General features: G+C 33.5%; 1 protein-coding gene across 3 annotated transcripts; it reads right to left on the reverse strand.

Annotated features, from left to right (window-relative positions):
• Nucleotides 1-1,410: 1,410 nt before the first annotated feature.
• On the reverse strand, nucleotides 1,411-13,435 carry scel (sciellin). Of its 3 annotated transcripts, XM_039683141.2 has the most exons (32): nucleotides 13,322-13,435; nucleotides 11,782-11,829; nucleotides 10,797-10,905; nucleotides 10,566-10,628; nucleotides 10,099-10,185; nucleotides 9,732-9,767; nucleotides 9,406-9,450; nucleotides 9,261-9,320; nucleotides 9,056-9,136; nucleotides 8,744-8,797; nucleotides 8,627-8,656; nucleotides 8,476-8,541; nucleotides 8,334-8,396; nucleotides 7,863-7,916; nucleotides 6,910-6,939; nucleotides 6,759-6,821; nucleotides 6,594-6,647; nucleotides 6,355-6,384; nucleotides 6,180-6,242; nucleotides 6,027-6,080; nucleotides 5,068-5,097; nucleotides 4,916-4,978; nucleotides 4,354-4,407; nucleotides 3,263-3,292; nucleotides 3,112-3,177; nucleotides 2,959-3,030; nucleotides 2,672-2,728; nucleotides 2,526-2,585; nucleotides 2,365-2,433; nucleotides 2,176-2,284; nucleotides 1,855-1,957; nucleotides 1,411-1,774 (listed from the first exon to the last, which is right to left on the reverse strand). In XM_039683141.2, exons 2-32 carry the CDS (start codon nucleotides 11,819-11,821, stop codon nucleotides 1,758-1,760), a joined length of 1,812 nt encoding a protein of 603 aa, XP_039539075.2. In that variant the 5' UTR covers nucleotides 11,822-11,829; nucleotides 13,322-13,435; the 3' UTR covers nucleotides 1,411-1,757. The 3 variants fall into 3 exon arrangements, with proteins under 3 accessions (XP_039539075.2, XP_088989484.1, XP_088989485.1); XM_089133358.1 differs by lacking the exons at nucleotides 6,027-6,080; nucleotides 6,180-6,242; nucleotides 6,355-6,384; XM_089133359.1 differs by lacking the exons at nucleotides 4,354-4,407; nucleotides 4,916-4,978; nucleotides 5,068-5,097; ... (1 more) ...; nucleotides 6,180-6,242; nucleotides 6,355-6,384.
• Nucleotides 13,436-14,031: the final 596 nt, after the last annotated feature.

The following is a 14,031-nucleotide window of genomic DNA, read 5'->3' on the forward strand; positions in this document are numbered from 1 at the left end:
AGAATTTAACAGAATAGAATTGAATAGAATAGAATAGAATAGAATTCTATTCCTTACCTGAACTAGAGGTATTAATCCCATAATTACACTACACTATAGTGTTCAAAGCCATTAAGGTCATTACCTGTTTTAAGTAATTTAAACTTTTATTGAGGAAGGATGTATTACATTGTTTTTTCAAAACTCTTTTGAACTTTCTATTTATCAAAGTATCCTGAAAAAAAATTATCAAAAATTTCCACAACAACAACATTAAGAAACACAACTGTTTTCAACAATGATAATAAAAAAAGAAATGTTTCTTGGGCAGCGATTTAGCATATTAATGATTTCAGGTAAGGAATAGAATTTAACAGAATAGAATAGAATAGAATAGAATAGAATAGAATAGAATAGAATAGAATAGAATAGAATTCCTTACCTGAACTAGAGGTATTAATCCCATAACATACACTAGGGCTAGGCTATAGTGTTCAAAGCCATATGTCATTACATGTTTTAAGTAATTTAAACTTTTATTGAGTAAGGATGCATTAAATTGTTTTTTCAAAACTCTATTGAACTTTCTATTTATCAAAGTATCTTGATAAAAATATAAAAGTTTCCATAACAACTATATTAAGAAACAACTATTTTCAACATTGATAATAAAAAAAGAAATGTTTCCTATATAGGCAGCGAATCATCAGCATATTAGAATGATTTCTGAAGACTCGAGTAATGATGCTGAAAATACAGCTTTGCATCACAGGGCTAAATTACATTTTAAAATATATTTAAATAGAAAACAGTTATCTTACACTTTAATAATATTTCACCATATTACTGTATTTTTTTGTGATCTTGTTGAGAATAAGAGACTTATTTCAAAACTCAAAATCAATTTCAATCCTGTTCAATCTTCAACACTTACAAAAGTGACTTCATTACTGTTGTCCTCCCCCAGGACGTGCACTTTTTAATTGACACCATTTTTGGTGGAAAAACAACACCACGAGTTATTGCATTCTGTGGTGTTTTGATGTTTAGTTAATTCATCTTCCTCTAAAACATTCCACCCTGTTTGACAAAATTATATGGATATTAACATTTTAAAAGACTTATTAAAAGATTAAAAAACACCTCTCATGTAAGCAGACTCTCTCAGTATTTCACAGAGCAATGGCTAAGTTTAGCTCTTTATTTGTATCCTCTTATAAATCCTGCCATGAGTAATAAATTGAAGTGTCTGGTCTTGATCAGAACTTATTTAAAGTCTGCAAGTCTCTTTAATATAAATACCTTAGATGCTTCCAACAGAAGCAGATTCATTATAGCAGTGAAAGGTACGGCATGACTATTCTCTGGAATGACGCTCAACCAGATTCTGAACAATAAAAACAATTTAAAAAAAAAAACCGAACAGCTGGCTTATTATCATCATAGCTTATAATTCTTTAATTAACAATAGTGACAAAAAAAGTACAATAAACAACTAAAAACACAAAGTAAAACATTTATCATCACATACGAGCATATGATTATTCTTATTTTAAAATGTTCATCTTATTTTAGTAATTAGATTAGATGCTTGTCACATCATCAGGGAAGTATGGCAATCAATGCAATTAATAAATGCCCCAAAGTCTATAATCAGACAGAAGTCCACCACCAAAAATGCACTTCAAATATACCCGAGTCCAAATCACAGCTATGGGAAAGTTTGGTTAAAGGCTAGTTCATTTCTTAACATCACTTAATGAATGGTAAATGTAGTCTCAGCTGATCCATTTGCCTGTAAAACAAACATTTTATTTATTTAGCAAGTATATTGGTAGTATGTTTCAGAATACTGAAAAAATATAATCTTCTTACCTCTAGTGACACTAAAGCAATTCTCACAGTAAACTGCACGACGGTAAACCCATAAGCTGTCCCCGGCCTTCAGGTGTCCCAGAGACGAGTTACACACCCCACACTAATAGAAATAGCAATAATACTCTTTTAAAATGATTTTTCTTTAATAAAAAAAAATCTTTATAAATTCTTGAATTCATTAGAAAATAGTTGACAAGCAACAATATAAAAAAGAGTTTTTTTAGAACATCATTAATAACATTAAAACTTTCAAATTCCATATTACATTCATATCATTTTTTATAAATATTTATATTTTTATGAGTTAAAAAAACAAACCTTGAAACAACGTGCATGACAGTTTATATTCATGTCTTCCAGAATCATCTTTTCATCTGTGTACATGTTTTTTTGGCAGTATGTGCAAATGTCCTTTGAGCTCACTGTCCTGAAATAAAGTGAAAAGCATTTCGCATGTGCACGACACATGGCATTAAACTCTGGCATAATTCAATTCCGTTTCCATACCTTTCCGGTGATGTGTACACAGTTGTAGAGGTTTTGGATGTGAAGGAGTCAGACAAGTAATCAACGGGCCTGTGAACAAAATGACATGACTAAGTCTACAAACCCCATCAAATCTAATCAGTAATTGTAGTAATGTTTAACTGACAAAACAACTGTCGAACCTGCTCTCTGAGAATGACGATCTGGTGTAAGATGGACTTGAGACAGTACTCCACTCATTTCTATGCATTTAAAAAGATATAGAAGTAGATATAATAAACATATAACGTATCAGGCAAAGATGTTTAAATAAAAAATACCATCCTACCTTTCATTGGTTGAATACACAGTTCTGGTGGTTTTGGAGACCGATACATCCTCGTGACTGTAGGAACGATAAAAATCCATGATACAGTAAACACTACTGCACTGAGAGTGAAGCTCTAATGCAAAGTTGTGTGCGCTGCTGACTAACAATCGAAACACTAATGAACACCTGCTTTTGTGTTTTTATCCTGGCAGTCATAAGACTGGTTTATCTACTTAAAGGCCAAAGCAAATGTCAAACTCGCCAAAAATGAGTTCACACCTTATAAATATGCAAATTACACATACCTGCCATCATGTTTCGTGTAAGATGACTTGATTGATGTTGGTATGAGAGTGTCAAACAGTTGATCCTCGGTGCTGTTGAAAAGCATTCAGTGATGTTCTTTGTCTTACAGTGAATGAAAAGCATTTATTTGGAATGATCTTTCAGGATCTCACCTCTTTGTGGATCGGACAGAAGATGATGTTGTTTTAGTCGGTGAAACCTCAGTGTAGCTTTTGATGCTAGAATTGAAATGAATAAGAGGTTAAGAAAGTAGCCACATTTGTTCATTTTAGTCAGCAATAAACAATGCTGTGGTTACTGTACCTAGTGGTGGTCTTGAGAGGTGAAGGGGGTCTAGATAAAAAGAATGATAGGATATAGTTTAATACGCACACAAAACAGCAAAAAAACAACAACAGCATCTTGTTTCTAATAGATAGATCTTAAATTATTCAAAATATCCTTTAATCGAGTAGGTCACTTTTAAAAAAACTTTTGCTGATAATTTACTCACCCATGTCATCCAAGATGTCCATGTCTTTCTTTCTTCAGTCGAAAGGAAATTAAGGTTTTTGATGAAAACATTCCAGGATTTTTCTCCATATAATGCACTTTATTGGGAACCAAACGGTTCAAGGTCGAAAATACAGTTTCAGTGCAAACTGCAAACTGTTCAAAGGGCTTTAAACCATTTCAGATGATGAATAAGGGTCTTATCAAGCGAAACGATCGCTCATTTAAAAAAAACCACACAAGTTTCATAAGCTCAAAATGAACAAATCTTTTTCTGAGTCAATTCGTTCGTTGAATAAACCAAATGACACGAAAAAAGATTCATTCATTTTGATAAACGAGGTCGAATAGGAGAGTCACAAACGCGCATCACAGAACAGAGCAAGGCGAGCATTTGAGCTTATTAAACTTAAACTTTGTTATCTTTTTTATTTAAATGAGCGATCGTTTCACTTGATAAGACCCTTATTCATTGTCTGAAATCGTTTTAAAGCCCATTGAACAGTTTGCAGTTTGTACTGAAACTTTCTTTTGGACCTTGAACCATTTGGTTCCCACTGAAGTCCATTATATGGAGAAAAATGCTTGAATGTTTTCATCAAAAACTTTAATTTCTTTTCGACTGAAGAAAGAAAGACATGGATATGGATGACATGGGGGTAAGTAAATTATCAGCAAAAGTTTTTCTAAAAAATGAACCAATCCTTTAAAATCATATAATGAACAAACTCTTTATTTACTTTTTTTCCCCCACAAGACATTATATGCTAACATAAAGTGCATTTTATTATTTGCATTTAGTATTGTTTTGTCTCTGTTATCAGTGACCCATCAGGATAGACATGTAGGAGATTTGTGGGTCGTGACCCTTCAGTTGAGAAACACTGATCTATGACACTCACACATCAATGATGTCCTTGGATGACTTTACAGTAACCACCTCAGTCTTGTAGTCACTTTACAGAAACATAACATTTACAGTGAGCATAATTTCAGTCTCTAAATGAAAGTTTAATATTTTTACTTCAATTATTTTCTGCAATAAAATAGGGATGCATGATATATCGATATTTTTAATGTTATCGTTATTGGCCATATTAGGAATTTTGGCCGATATATTAAAGCCGATAATTATTTTTATTATTTCCTTCAGCTGAGACACTTCAGATACACAATGTTCGGCATGATGTTTTTGAATTGCTTGAAATATAACTGGAATCACTTAAAATAAAAAAAGGAAAATACAGTGAAACATGGGATAAGCAACATGAAATTATAACAGAAAATATTATAATTGTGTGCTCTCAAAAATGCAATAAAAACTTGGATTTAGATTTATTGGCCAATATATCGGTTATGAGCTTTCAAGTATAAACAATTATCGTATCAGCCAAAATGTTCATATAGCTGCATCCCTACAATAAATATAACAATTGTGATGTGAACAATCTTTCAATTTCTCACCTCTTGGTGGAGTAGGATGTTGTTTTAGCTGGTGAAACCTCCTCCTTGGTGTAGGTTGTAATGCTGTGAATGAAATTGTTAAAAGTTTAAGAGAGAAGACACATTTTTCAACGTTATTTTCTGGTTAGTCAGCAATGCTGTAGTTACTGTACCTTGAGGTGGTCTTGAGAGGTGAAGTTGGTCTAGACAAAATTAATAACAGGTTTTAGTTAAATAAACGCAAAACACACAACTGAAAACACAATGGCAACTGAATTAATTATTGTTCTGAAATTTAATTTAGGACAGAATATCCTAAAAAGTCAAACCCAGAAGTTTATTACTTTTACCATAAACTGTAAAAAAAAAGTGTGAATTATCGTAATGAATGTGAACTTGTACTTCAAATCTTAAAAAGTATACTGTACTTTTTAGATAATATAAACATGTATTAAATAAAACACGACGATTAGATGAACTTTCATGACACACAATTTTAAAAAGTGCACTTTGTAGTAATGTCAAATAAAAAGATTTACCTTAAAGCATATCTGAAATCATTATGTTTTCATAATCTTGTCATGTTTTAAAGAACTACACTTTTTTGATGTGTTGACTAACATACTAAAGCTCATGTAAAGTACTTATAATTTTAACTGTAGTGAATTATTTGATATTACATTTAAAAGTAATATTTGAAACTTACTAAATTGTAACTTCATTATACAAATATATTTAAATACATAACATACCAGACACCAGTACATTCAGCAGTACACTTTAACTCTATTTGCAATTACATAAGATGTCCTCAAGTCCTATACGTGCATGGGTCAAAAAATACTCTAAAGTTCAGTTAATTGCATTTGATATAAATTAAGTATGAAGCATTTTAATTAAATACATAATTAAGTGTTTTATTAAGTAGATATTTGTTGTAAAATTGAGAATGTTGAGTGAAGATATCGGAAGTTTTATTTATTTTGCTACGATTATATGGTTAGGTGCATTTTATTATTTGCATTTAGTTTTGTTTTGTCTCTGTTGTCAGTGACCCATCATCAGGATAGACATGTAGGAGATTTGTGGGTCGTGACCCCTCAGTGTAGAAGAACTGATCTATGACACTCACACATCAATGATATCCTTGGATGACTTCACAGTAACCACCTCAGTCTTGTAGTCACTTTACAGAAACATAACATTTACAGTGAGCAACATTTCAGTCTCTAAATGCAAGTTCAGTTCCTTGCACTGCATTAATTATAACAATTCTGGTTCTCACCTCTTGGTGGAGTAGGATGTTGTTTTAGCTGGTGAAATCTCCTCCTTGGTGTAGGTTGTAATGCTGTGAATGAAAATTGTTAAAAGGTTAAGAGAGAATACACATTTTTCAGGTTAGTCAGCAATCTGGATCCATGTTATTTTCGGGTTAGTCAGCAATGCTGTAGTTACTGTACCTTGACGTGGTCTTGAGAGGTGAAGTTGGTCTAGACAAAATGCATTACAGATTGGATTTAATACAAACACACAACACAACAAACTGTTTTTTTGGGACAAAATACCCTTAGATTCAAACATCCAAGTTTATTACTTTTACCATAAACCTTATAGGACAAACAATTTGCAAAAAATAGACATGCAAGAGATTTGTGGGTCGTGAACCGTCAGTTGAGAAAAACTGATCTATGACACTTACACATCAATGATGTCCTTGGATGACTTCACAGTAACCACCTCAGTCTTGTAGTCACTTTACAGAAACATCACATTTACAGTGAGCAACATTTCAGTCTCTAAATGAAAGTTCAGTTCCTTGCACTGCATTAGTTTCTGCAATAAATATAACAATTCAGGTTCTCACCTCTTGGTGGAGTAGGATGTTGTTTTAGCTGGTGAAACCTCCTCCTTGGTGTAGGTTGTAATGCTGTGAATTAAGACACATTTTTAAGGTTAGTCAGCAATCTGGATCCATGTTATTTTCTGGTTAGTCAGCAATGCTGTAGTTACTGTACCTTGAGGTGGTCTTGAGAGGTGAAGTTGGTCTGGACAAAATGAATTATAGTTTAAGTGTTAATATACACATAAAATTAAAAAAAAAATCACACACACACACAAAAGATATCAAATTACACAGATTTTACACACACATATATATAGTGACACGAGTCACGACACAGTATACTGAACTAGATAAAAATGTCCTTAAAGGGACAGTTCGCCACAAAATTAAAATTCTGTCAGTAATACTTTCTGTAAGAATTTCGTTCATCTTCGGAACACGAATGAAGATATTTTTGATTAAATCTGAGAGCTGTCTCACTCCTCCATGGGTTTCGGCTCAGAAGCGCTGCGCTGTTAAACTACATGAACTCACTCAGAGGCCCACGCAGAAAATAATGAATAGTTGAATAAAGTCGTTAATTTCGAAAAAGTATTTTCGACGCTTGATAAACTTAAAGTTGAGCCTCTGTAGTCACTTGGGCTATTTTAAACAATGTCTTTACTAACTTTCTGGGTCGGCAAGTTCAATTACATGAAAGCCCATGGAGGAGTGAGACAGCTCTCAGATTTCAATCAAAAATACTGTATATTAATTTGTTTTCTGAAGATGACCGAAAGTCTAAGCGATGTCACACATTTTTTAGGCCAAAACATTTTTTGTTACATACAGCAAACATCTCCTCACTATCCGCTAGCCGTAAAAAAAACGCGGTCTATGCAGACAACCCAGGCTCCACAAATGGGAACTGCGGCAACCCGCTCCACGAAACATTACAAACTGTTCCAGCCAATAACTGACAAGAAGGCCCTGGGGGTGGGGTTTTGTGAAGCCTTGTGAAACTTATTTTTCAGGTTGCATTGAAGGTTGCATTTGCCGTAATTGTATTTAGCACGCTTTCCGCCACTTTCCATCATTTGTGGGTCGTGACCCTTCAGTTTAGAAGAATTGATCTATAACACTCACACATCAATGATGTCCTTCGATGACTTCACAGTAACCACCTCAGTCTTGTAGTCACTTTACAGACACATAACATTAACAAGTGAAGAGTTCAGATGCAAAAGCCTCTAAGTGCCATTTGAAATTTTCTTCTAAAATGATCATTTTTATCAAGCTTGTATATTTAAGTTCAGTGATTTCACTTAAATGGCAATGATAATTACCTATTAATTGTTATTTAAGTGAAATTACTGAACTTAAATATACAAGTTTGATAAAAAATCATCATTAAAGAAGAAAATTTCAAATGGCATTTAGAGGTTTTTGCATCTGAACTCTTCAAGTGTATTATTTTCTGCAATAAACACTAGATCTTTTAATATCACTTGTTGGACTACAGAATCTTGTGGCTTTATGAGGTTGATATTCTGATTAAAATGAAATGAATCATGTTGTTTAAGATGTTTAGTTCATAAATTTGCAAATGCCACATACCTGCTATCCTGTTTTGACTTGATTGATGTTGGTATGAGAGTGTCAAACAGTTGATCCTCGGTGCTGTAGAAAAGCATTCAGTGATGTTCTTTATACAGTGAATGAAAAGCATTTACTTAAAAATGATCTTTCAGGATCTCACCTCTTTGTGGATCGGACAGAAGATGATGTTGTTTTAGTCGGTGAAACCTCAGTGTAGCTTTTGATGCTAGAATTGAAATGAATAAGAGGTTAAGAAAGTAGCCACATTTGTTCATTTTAGTCAGCAATAAACAATGCTGTGGTTACTGTACCTAGTGGTGGTCTTAAGAGGTGAAGGGGGTCTAGATTTAAAAAAAAAAAAAAAAGTATTATAGGTTTATTTAATTTAATTATACGATTGTGTTTCCTATATCATTTATGTCACTCACCCATCAACAGTGTCTTTTGATGACTTCACAGTAATGACCTCAGTCTTGTAGTCACTTTAGGAACATATAACATGTGCAGTGAGACACAATGAAAAGTATTAGGATACTTTTGCACACTTAAGGCACAATTTCATTAAATTATTCATTTTAATGTAAGTACATAGTAATATAAAGTGTGACCAATGTTTTTTTTTTATTTGTATGAAAAGCATTAATTTTGAATATCAAAGTTGTTTTAATATTTTGTTATAGTATAATGCACACAAACAAAAACGTCAACCATCAAATGCATGTGGATCTGATCTGATTTACCCAGAAGTCTTGGTCTTCAAAGCTGCCAGGCCTTTTTCAGTGATTGTTTCAGACTTGGTAACTGATTTCACCACATCCTTCCTGAAGACAAGAAGACAACACAGTTTAGAAAAGTTAAAGCTGACCTTTTCATTCATAACATGCTGAATATAGTGTGAAATAGTTATGACTGATCTGCCATTATAATATCCTCTTAGTATCTTACTTTGTAGTGGACACGGTTGTCTCGGTAATCTTTGAACCATTGATTATTGTTGTAGAAGTGCTGAAAGAGCAATCATCAGTTTTGTAAGAAGCAAAAATCAGCCAGTCTTCATTCATTCAATCAGTCTTTTAACCAAAGGCTTTACCTTGTCCTTGGCTGCGTTCTTACGGTTGTTTTAGTTCCTATGGTTCTGTAGGGTTGGGTTGGAAAGATGATTGAGCTCTTAAAATGTTTTAAATTCCCAGCATTTTTGGCTTTATTCACTCTTAGACATGTTTTAAATACAGCAAACATGGGTGACTAATCATATTGTAAATGTAAGTGCATGTTCTTCAACAGATTATCAAGGATTATCATACTAAAGCATGTATTATTGTTTTATATTTTACACTTCATTATTTTTCTAAATTAAGTACAAAGACAGATTTAAACATTAACAGTTGAAAGTTGTGAATTATGTGTATATTTTACCTGGTTTCATTCAGCTTGTCCTGGCTGCCACCAAATCTGCACAATGTAAACAATCAAATAAGACTCTATGATTTAATTTTACCAGATAAACTGTGGGCATGGAAGCCCATTTCTTCTACATTTATGTCATGATTTCCACTTAAGTCGTATGAATTTTATTCATAATTTCTACTTAGAATCTCATCATTTTGACTTTTTAGCTCATAATTATAACTTTTTATATCAAAATGATGAATGTGTTGCTAATGGGCTTCCATAAGAGTGAGTATTGTTATGCACTGTGTAATTCTAATGCACATTTGTAAACTTGATTATGTGTTTAATGTACAGTATGAAAGTGATACGTGCATCTTCAGCAGTGCATTACCTTTTGGAGAGAGCTTGGACAGAGGAACCCGATGAAGTGGTGACGGTGGTGGTTTTGCTCTCGGTTTTGCTAGTTTTATCTTGAGGGCTTTGTGGAAAAAAAAGGACCTCATATTCATTTTTTTATGTCAACATGTGGGACATACGAGCCCGTTCTCATCCTTTGGCGTCATTTGGGTGACGCCATATGACATTTCGTCAAAATACTGCGCACATGGCACCCTTTAGCGTCAATATAACACGCAGAACCCAAGGTGTCATACAGGTGAGTGGCATCCTTTAGCATCAATATGAGACGCAGACCCTACCCCAGACCTAAACCTAACCATAACAGTGCGTGTTTTATTGACGGTGCCATGTTTGTAGTATTTCGACGAAATGTCATATGGCGTCACCAATATGCCGCCAAAGGATGAGAATGTATTGGAGATACACACAAAAGTGTTACGACGAGATTACGGTAACTACCTGACAAGGTTTTCGTTGGACTTGTAACGGCTCAGAACAGTTTTGCCAAAGTTCGGGTCGTTTCTGTTGGGAAATGGGAAACACAAATTCATCTCGTCAGATGTTTAGTCTGTCAGACACATAAATGCCAGTGATACAAAGCATCTGAAAGATTTACAACCATAGGAGATGTGTTAAACAAGTTGTGTCTGTCTAGTTTGCTGTCCATTGATGAACGTGTTGAAAACTCACTCGACTTGTTTGTCCTCGTTCACATTTGCCCTGATCCAGCTATTGTCCTTCAGCAGGGATGCTTTCTTTTTGCTCTCCTCCACTGCTTTAGCAGTACTTGAAGTCGTAACTGTTTTCAACAAAAAGTATTAGGCAAATAAAATTACTTGATTATGGCTGTACATATGATATAATATATATATTATATATATATATCCCAGAGAGTTAGATAAGTCCATACATACAGTACACGCTTCTCATCTGTAACTCTGTCTGACGCACCCACCGCTAGCCTAGCTTAGCACAAAGACAGGAAGTAAATGGCTCCAGCTAGCATACTGCTCCCAATAAGTGACAACATTTTCCTATTAACATGTTGTGATTTGTATAGAACGCGAATCACTGCTACAAGGACGGCGCTAGCTAGATTTGAGCTAGCTAGTCACGTTGGTTTTGTTGACAGAAGTAACAACTGCGCTTTTTAATCGCGCCACCCAAGTAGCAGTGCTTCACCGTCTGAGAATAGTTGCCATGCAGGATGTATACGGTTAGAAGATGGTTGTGTATCATGTGAGCTTGTTATTTGTACACACTGTGACTATACAAATCACAACATGTAAATAGGAAAATGTTGGCATTGTTTTGGGAGCAGTATGCTAGATGGAGCCGTTTACCTCCAGTATTTGTGCTAAGCTAGGCTAGCAGCGGTTGTGTCAGACAGAGTTACGGCACGCACGGAGATGAGAAGGGTATGTATGGTCTTATCTAAACCTGGGTTCGGGTTAGTAGAATAAGCTGACATGTAGTTGCAAAGTAACATATTGTCAGTTGAATGTCTGTTGGGGAGCATCAAAATAAAGTGTTAGCATATATTAAGCAGACAGTCTACTAATACTCAAATGACTGCTAGTTGTCAAGTAACTTTAGTTGCGAAGTTACTTTTAGTTAGTATAATGTCTGAAGTGGATTATCGAATAAAGATGTAATTTTTAATGCATCTTCTCACCTGTTTGGACCTTACTGTATGATTTTCCAGTGAAAGACATGGTTTACGCTGTAAGATGGAATTGAAACACATTATTACGTTTGCAGTGGATACAGTGTACTGCATAGGCTACTATCCACAAGATGGTGCGACCAGAAAAGACATAATGAGTGTGTCAGTGCAGCATCATGTCATGTATATAAAAAGCAAACTTCTGGTTAGTACATTCCATTCCTAGTGTTGATGTAGCATTGTCCTTTCACTTAATCCCTCCCCGAAAACACCCAAAACTAGTCTGTCCTGATCTCTGTAGAGACACACCCTTCAAACACCTGCCACTGAATCCATAGCAACTCCTCATGTTTTGAAAAGAAACGTCCCATGTATTGCAATTAACAACATCAGCTGAGAGGTTTCGTGGATTTTATATAGCAAAGGTTATAAATGTACAAAAGTGTGTGTGTGTGTGTGTGTGTGGGGGGGGGGGGGGTGCTATATATATACATTATATATGTATATAGGCTATATAATGCATGCATCTTAACATAACAAATCTTGAAAATATTTTTACAGTGTATATATATATATATATATATATATATATATATATATATAACATTTATGCATGCATAATATTTTTCAAAAAAATTATATTCAGTATATATATACACACGCACACACAGACCTGTCAACCAAAGTTGACCAAAACAACCAAAACATTTATCACATCAAACAAAAATGCAATAAAACCTTTAATATTGTAAAATTTAAATGTTTATTATTTGAATATATATTTGAATGTAATTTCTCACAGTGATGCTAAGCTGAGTAATATCAGCATCATTACTCCAGTCTTCAGTGTCACATACTGATTAACTGAATAAATTCTGCATTTGCTGCTCAGAAAACTTTTCTTAATATTATTATTATCAATGTTGAATTCCTTTTTTTTTTTTTTTTTTCTTTGCTGCTTAGCATTTTAACCATTCAAACATGCGTGGTAAGATTAAAATATATAGAAAATAATACTTGAAATGTATTCAAGTCTTAATTAATAAATGATGCTGAGAATTCAGCTTTGCCATCACAGAAATAAAAAACATTTTAAGATATATTTAAATAGAAAACAGTTATTTTAATTTGTAATAATATTGCTGTTTTTACTGCATTTGTGTTTAAATAAAATGTTTGTTACTAACATTCTGTGTAGATTTGACTTCTAATTTGAGCAGAAAACCACTGTCCCTCTTTTATGACAAAAACCTATTTTCTAATATTATTTCAGAAGCAATAATCTGAGACAATGTCATGGTCTTCAGATCTACCTTGACATTGAACACTGTTTTAGTACCATGCCCTGCGAAATACTCAACATAACATTTAATTAACAGTTCATATTCTAAATCCATATGACAAGAGAATCCAATTGCATTAAGATATTTTAGTAAGATCACTGTTAACATAAACCCCTTTGATTTTAGAAACAAAAACAAATATCATCTATGAAAATGATTGACATAAAACTAGAACATAATCAATAGATACCTATGTATAATCATACCTTGGTATTTCAGGTGCGCAGGATTTGAGAGTTCTGATGAGAATAATATACCGTTTACTGCTCTTACATATTTGACATGGGTAGGGAAGGACCAGTGAAAGGTGTGGCTTCATACGAGAGCAACTAAACCTGAACAGCACAGTAATGTCAATGCGGTTTACAGTAGGGGTGTGTTTTATGAGGTCAGCTGGGAATGATGAAAAGTAATGAATGTCATTGGGACATAACCAATTGTCTGTCTTAGGAAACTATGTGAAAGGTGCCACAATCTTCAATGTCAAGATAAGACAGGGATAAAAAAAAAATAAAAAAAAAAAAAAAAAAAAAACTGTTTGTGGTGTTTGTTCTTAAAGGTTTAAAAGGATTCAAAAGTCTGACATTCGAAATGTTTATTTAGTTACATATTTTGCCAGCAATTATTGTAGTTCAGAACTGTAACTTTATAAAATGATTCAGAACCTTAATTTTTAGCAGGTGTGCAAAATCATTATTATTTATTATTCCCTCTTAAAAGGTTATGTCAAAACCTTTTAACAACTGTAGAAGTCAGAGTTATGTTGTAAATGTTTTCTGTAGTGTTCGGCTAGTCTTAAAAATAAAGCTTCATTATACACTGCAAAAAAAAAAAAAAAAAAAGAAAAAGAAGTTTTTCTTACTTAGTATTTTTTTTCTTAGTATAGTGTTTCCAGTCCATATATCTAAAAAATTCT

The sequence above is a fragment of the Pimephales promelas genome, chromosome 7 (genome assembly GCF_988280905.1).
Source record: "Pimephales promelas chromosome 7, fPimPro1.hap1.1, whole genome shotgun sequence".
Taxonomy (NCBI): Eukaryota; Metazoa; Chordata; class Actinopteri; order Cypriniformes; family Leuciscidae; genus Pimephales; species Pimephales promelas.

Bases quoted from the DNA above. Each gene is read 5' to 3' on its own strand.
- scel (XM_039683141.2), bottom strand. From the start codon at position 11,821: ATGTCTTTCACTGGAAAATCATACAGTAAGGTCCAAACAG. The intron at 9,321-9,405 runs GTAAAGCCTTTG...TTGCTCTTTCAG, and splicing joins AGAACGCAGCCAAGGACAAG to CACTTCTACAACAATAATCA. The intron at 3,178-3,262 runs GTACAGTAACCA...TTTCAATTCTAG, and splicing joins CCTCTCAAGACCACCACTAG to CATCAAAAGCTACACTGAGG.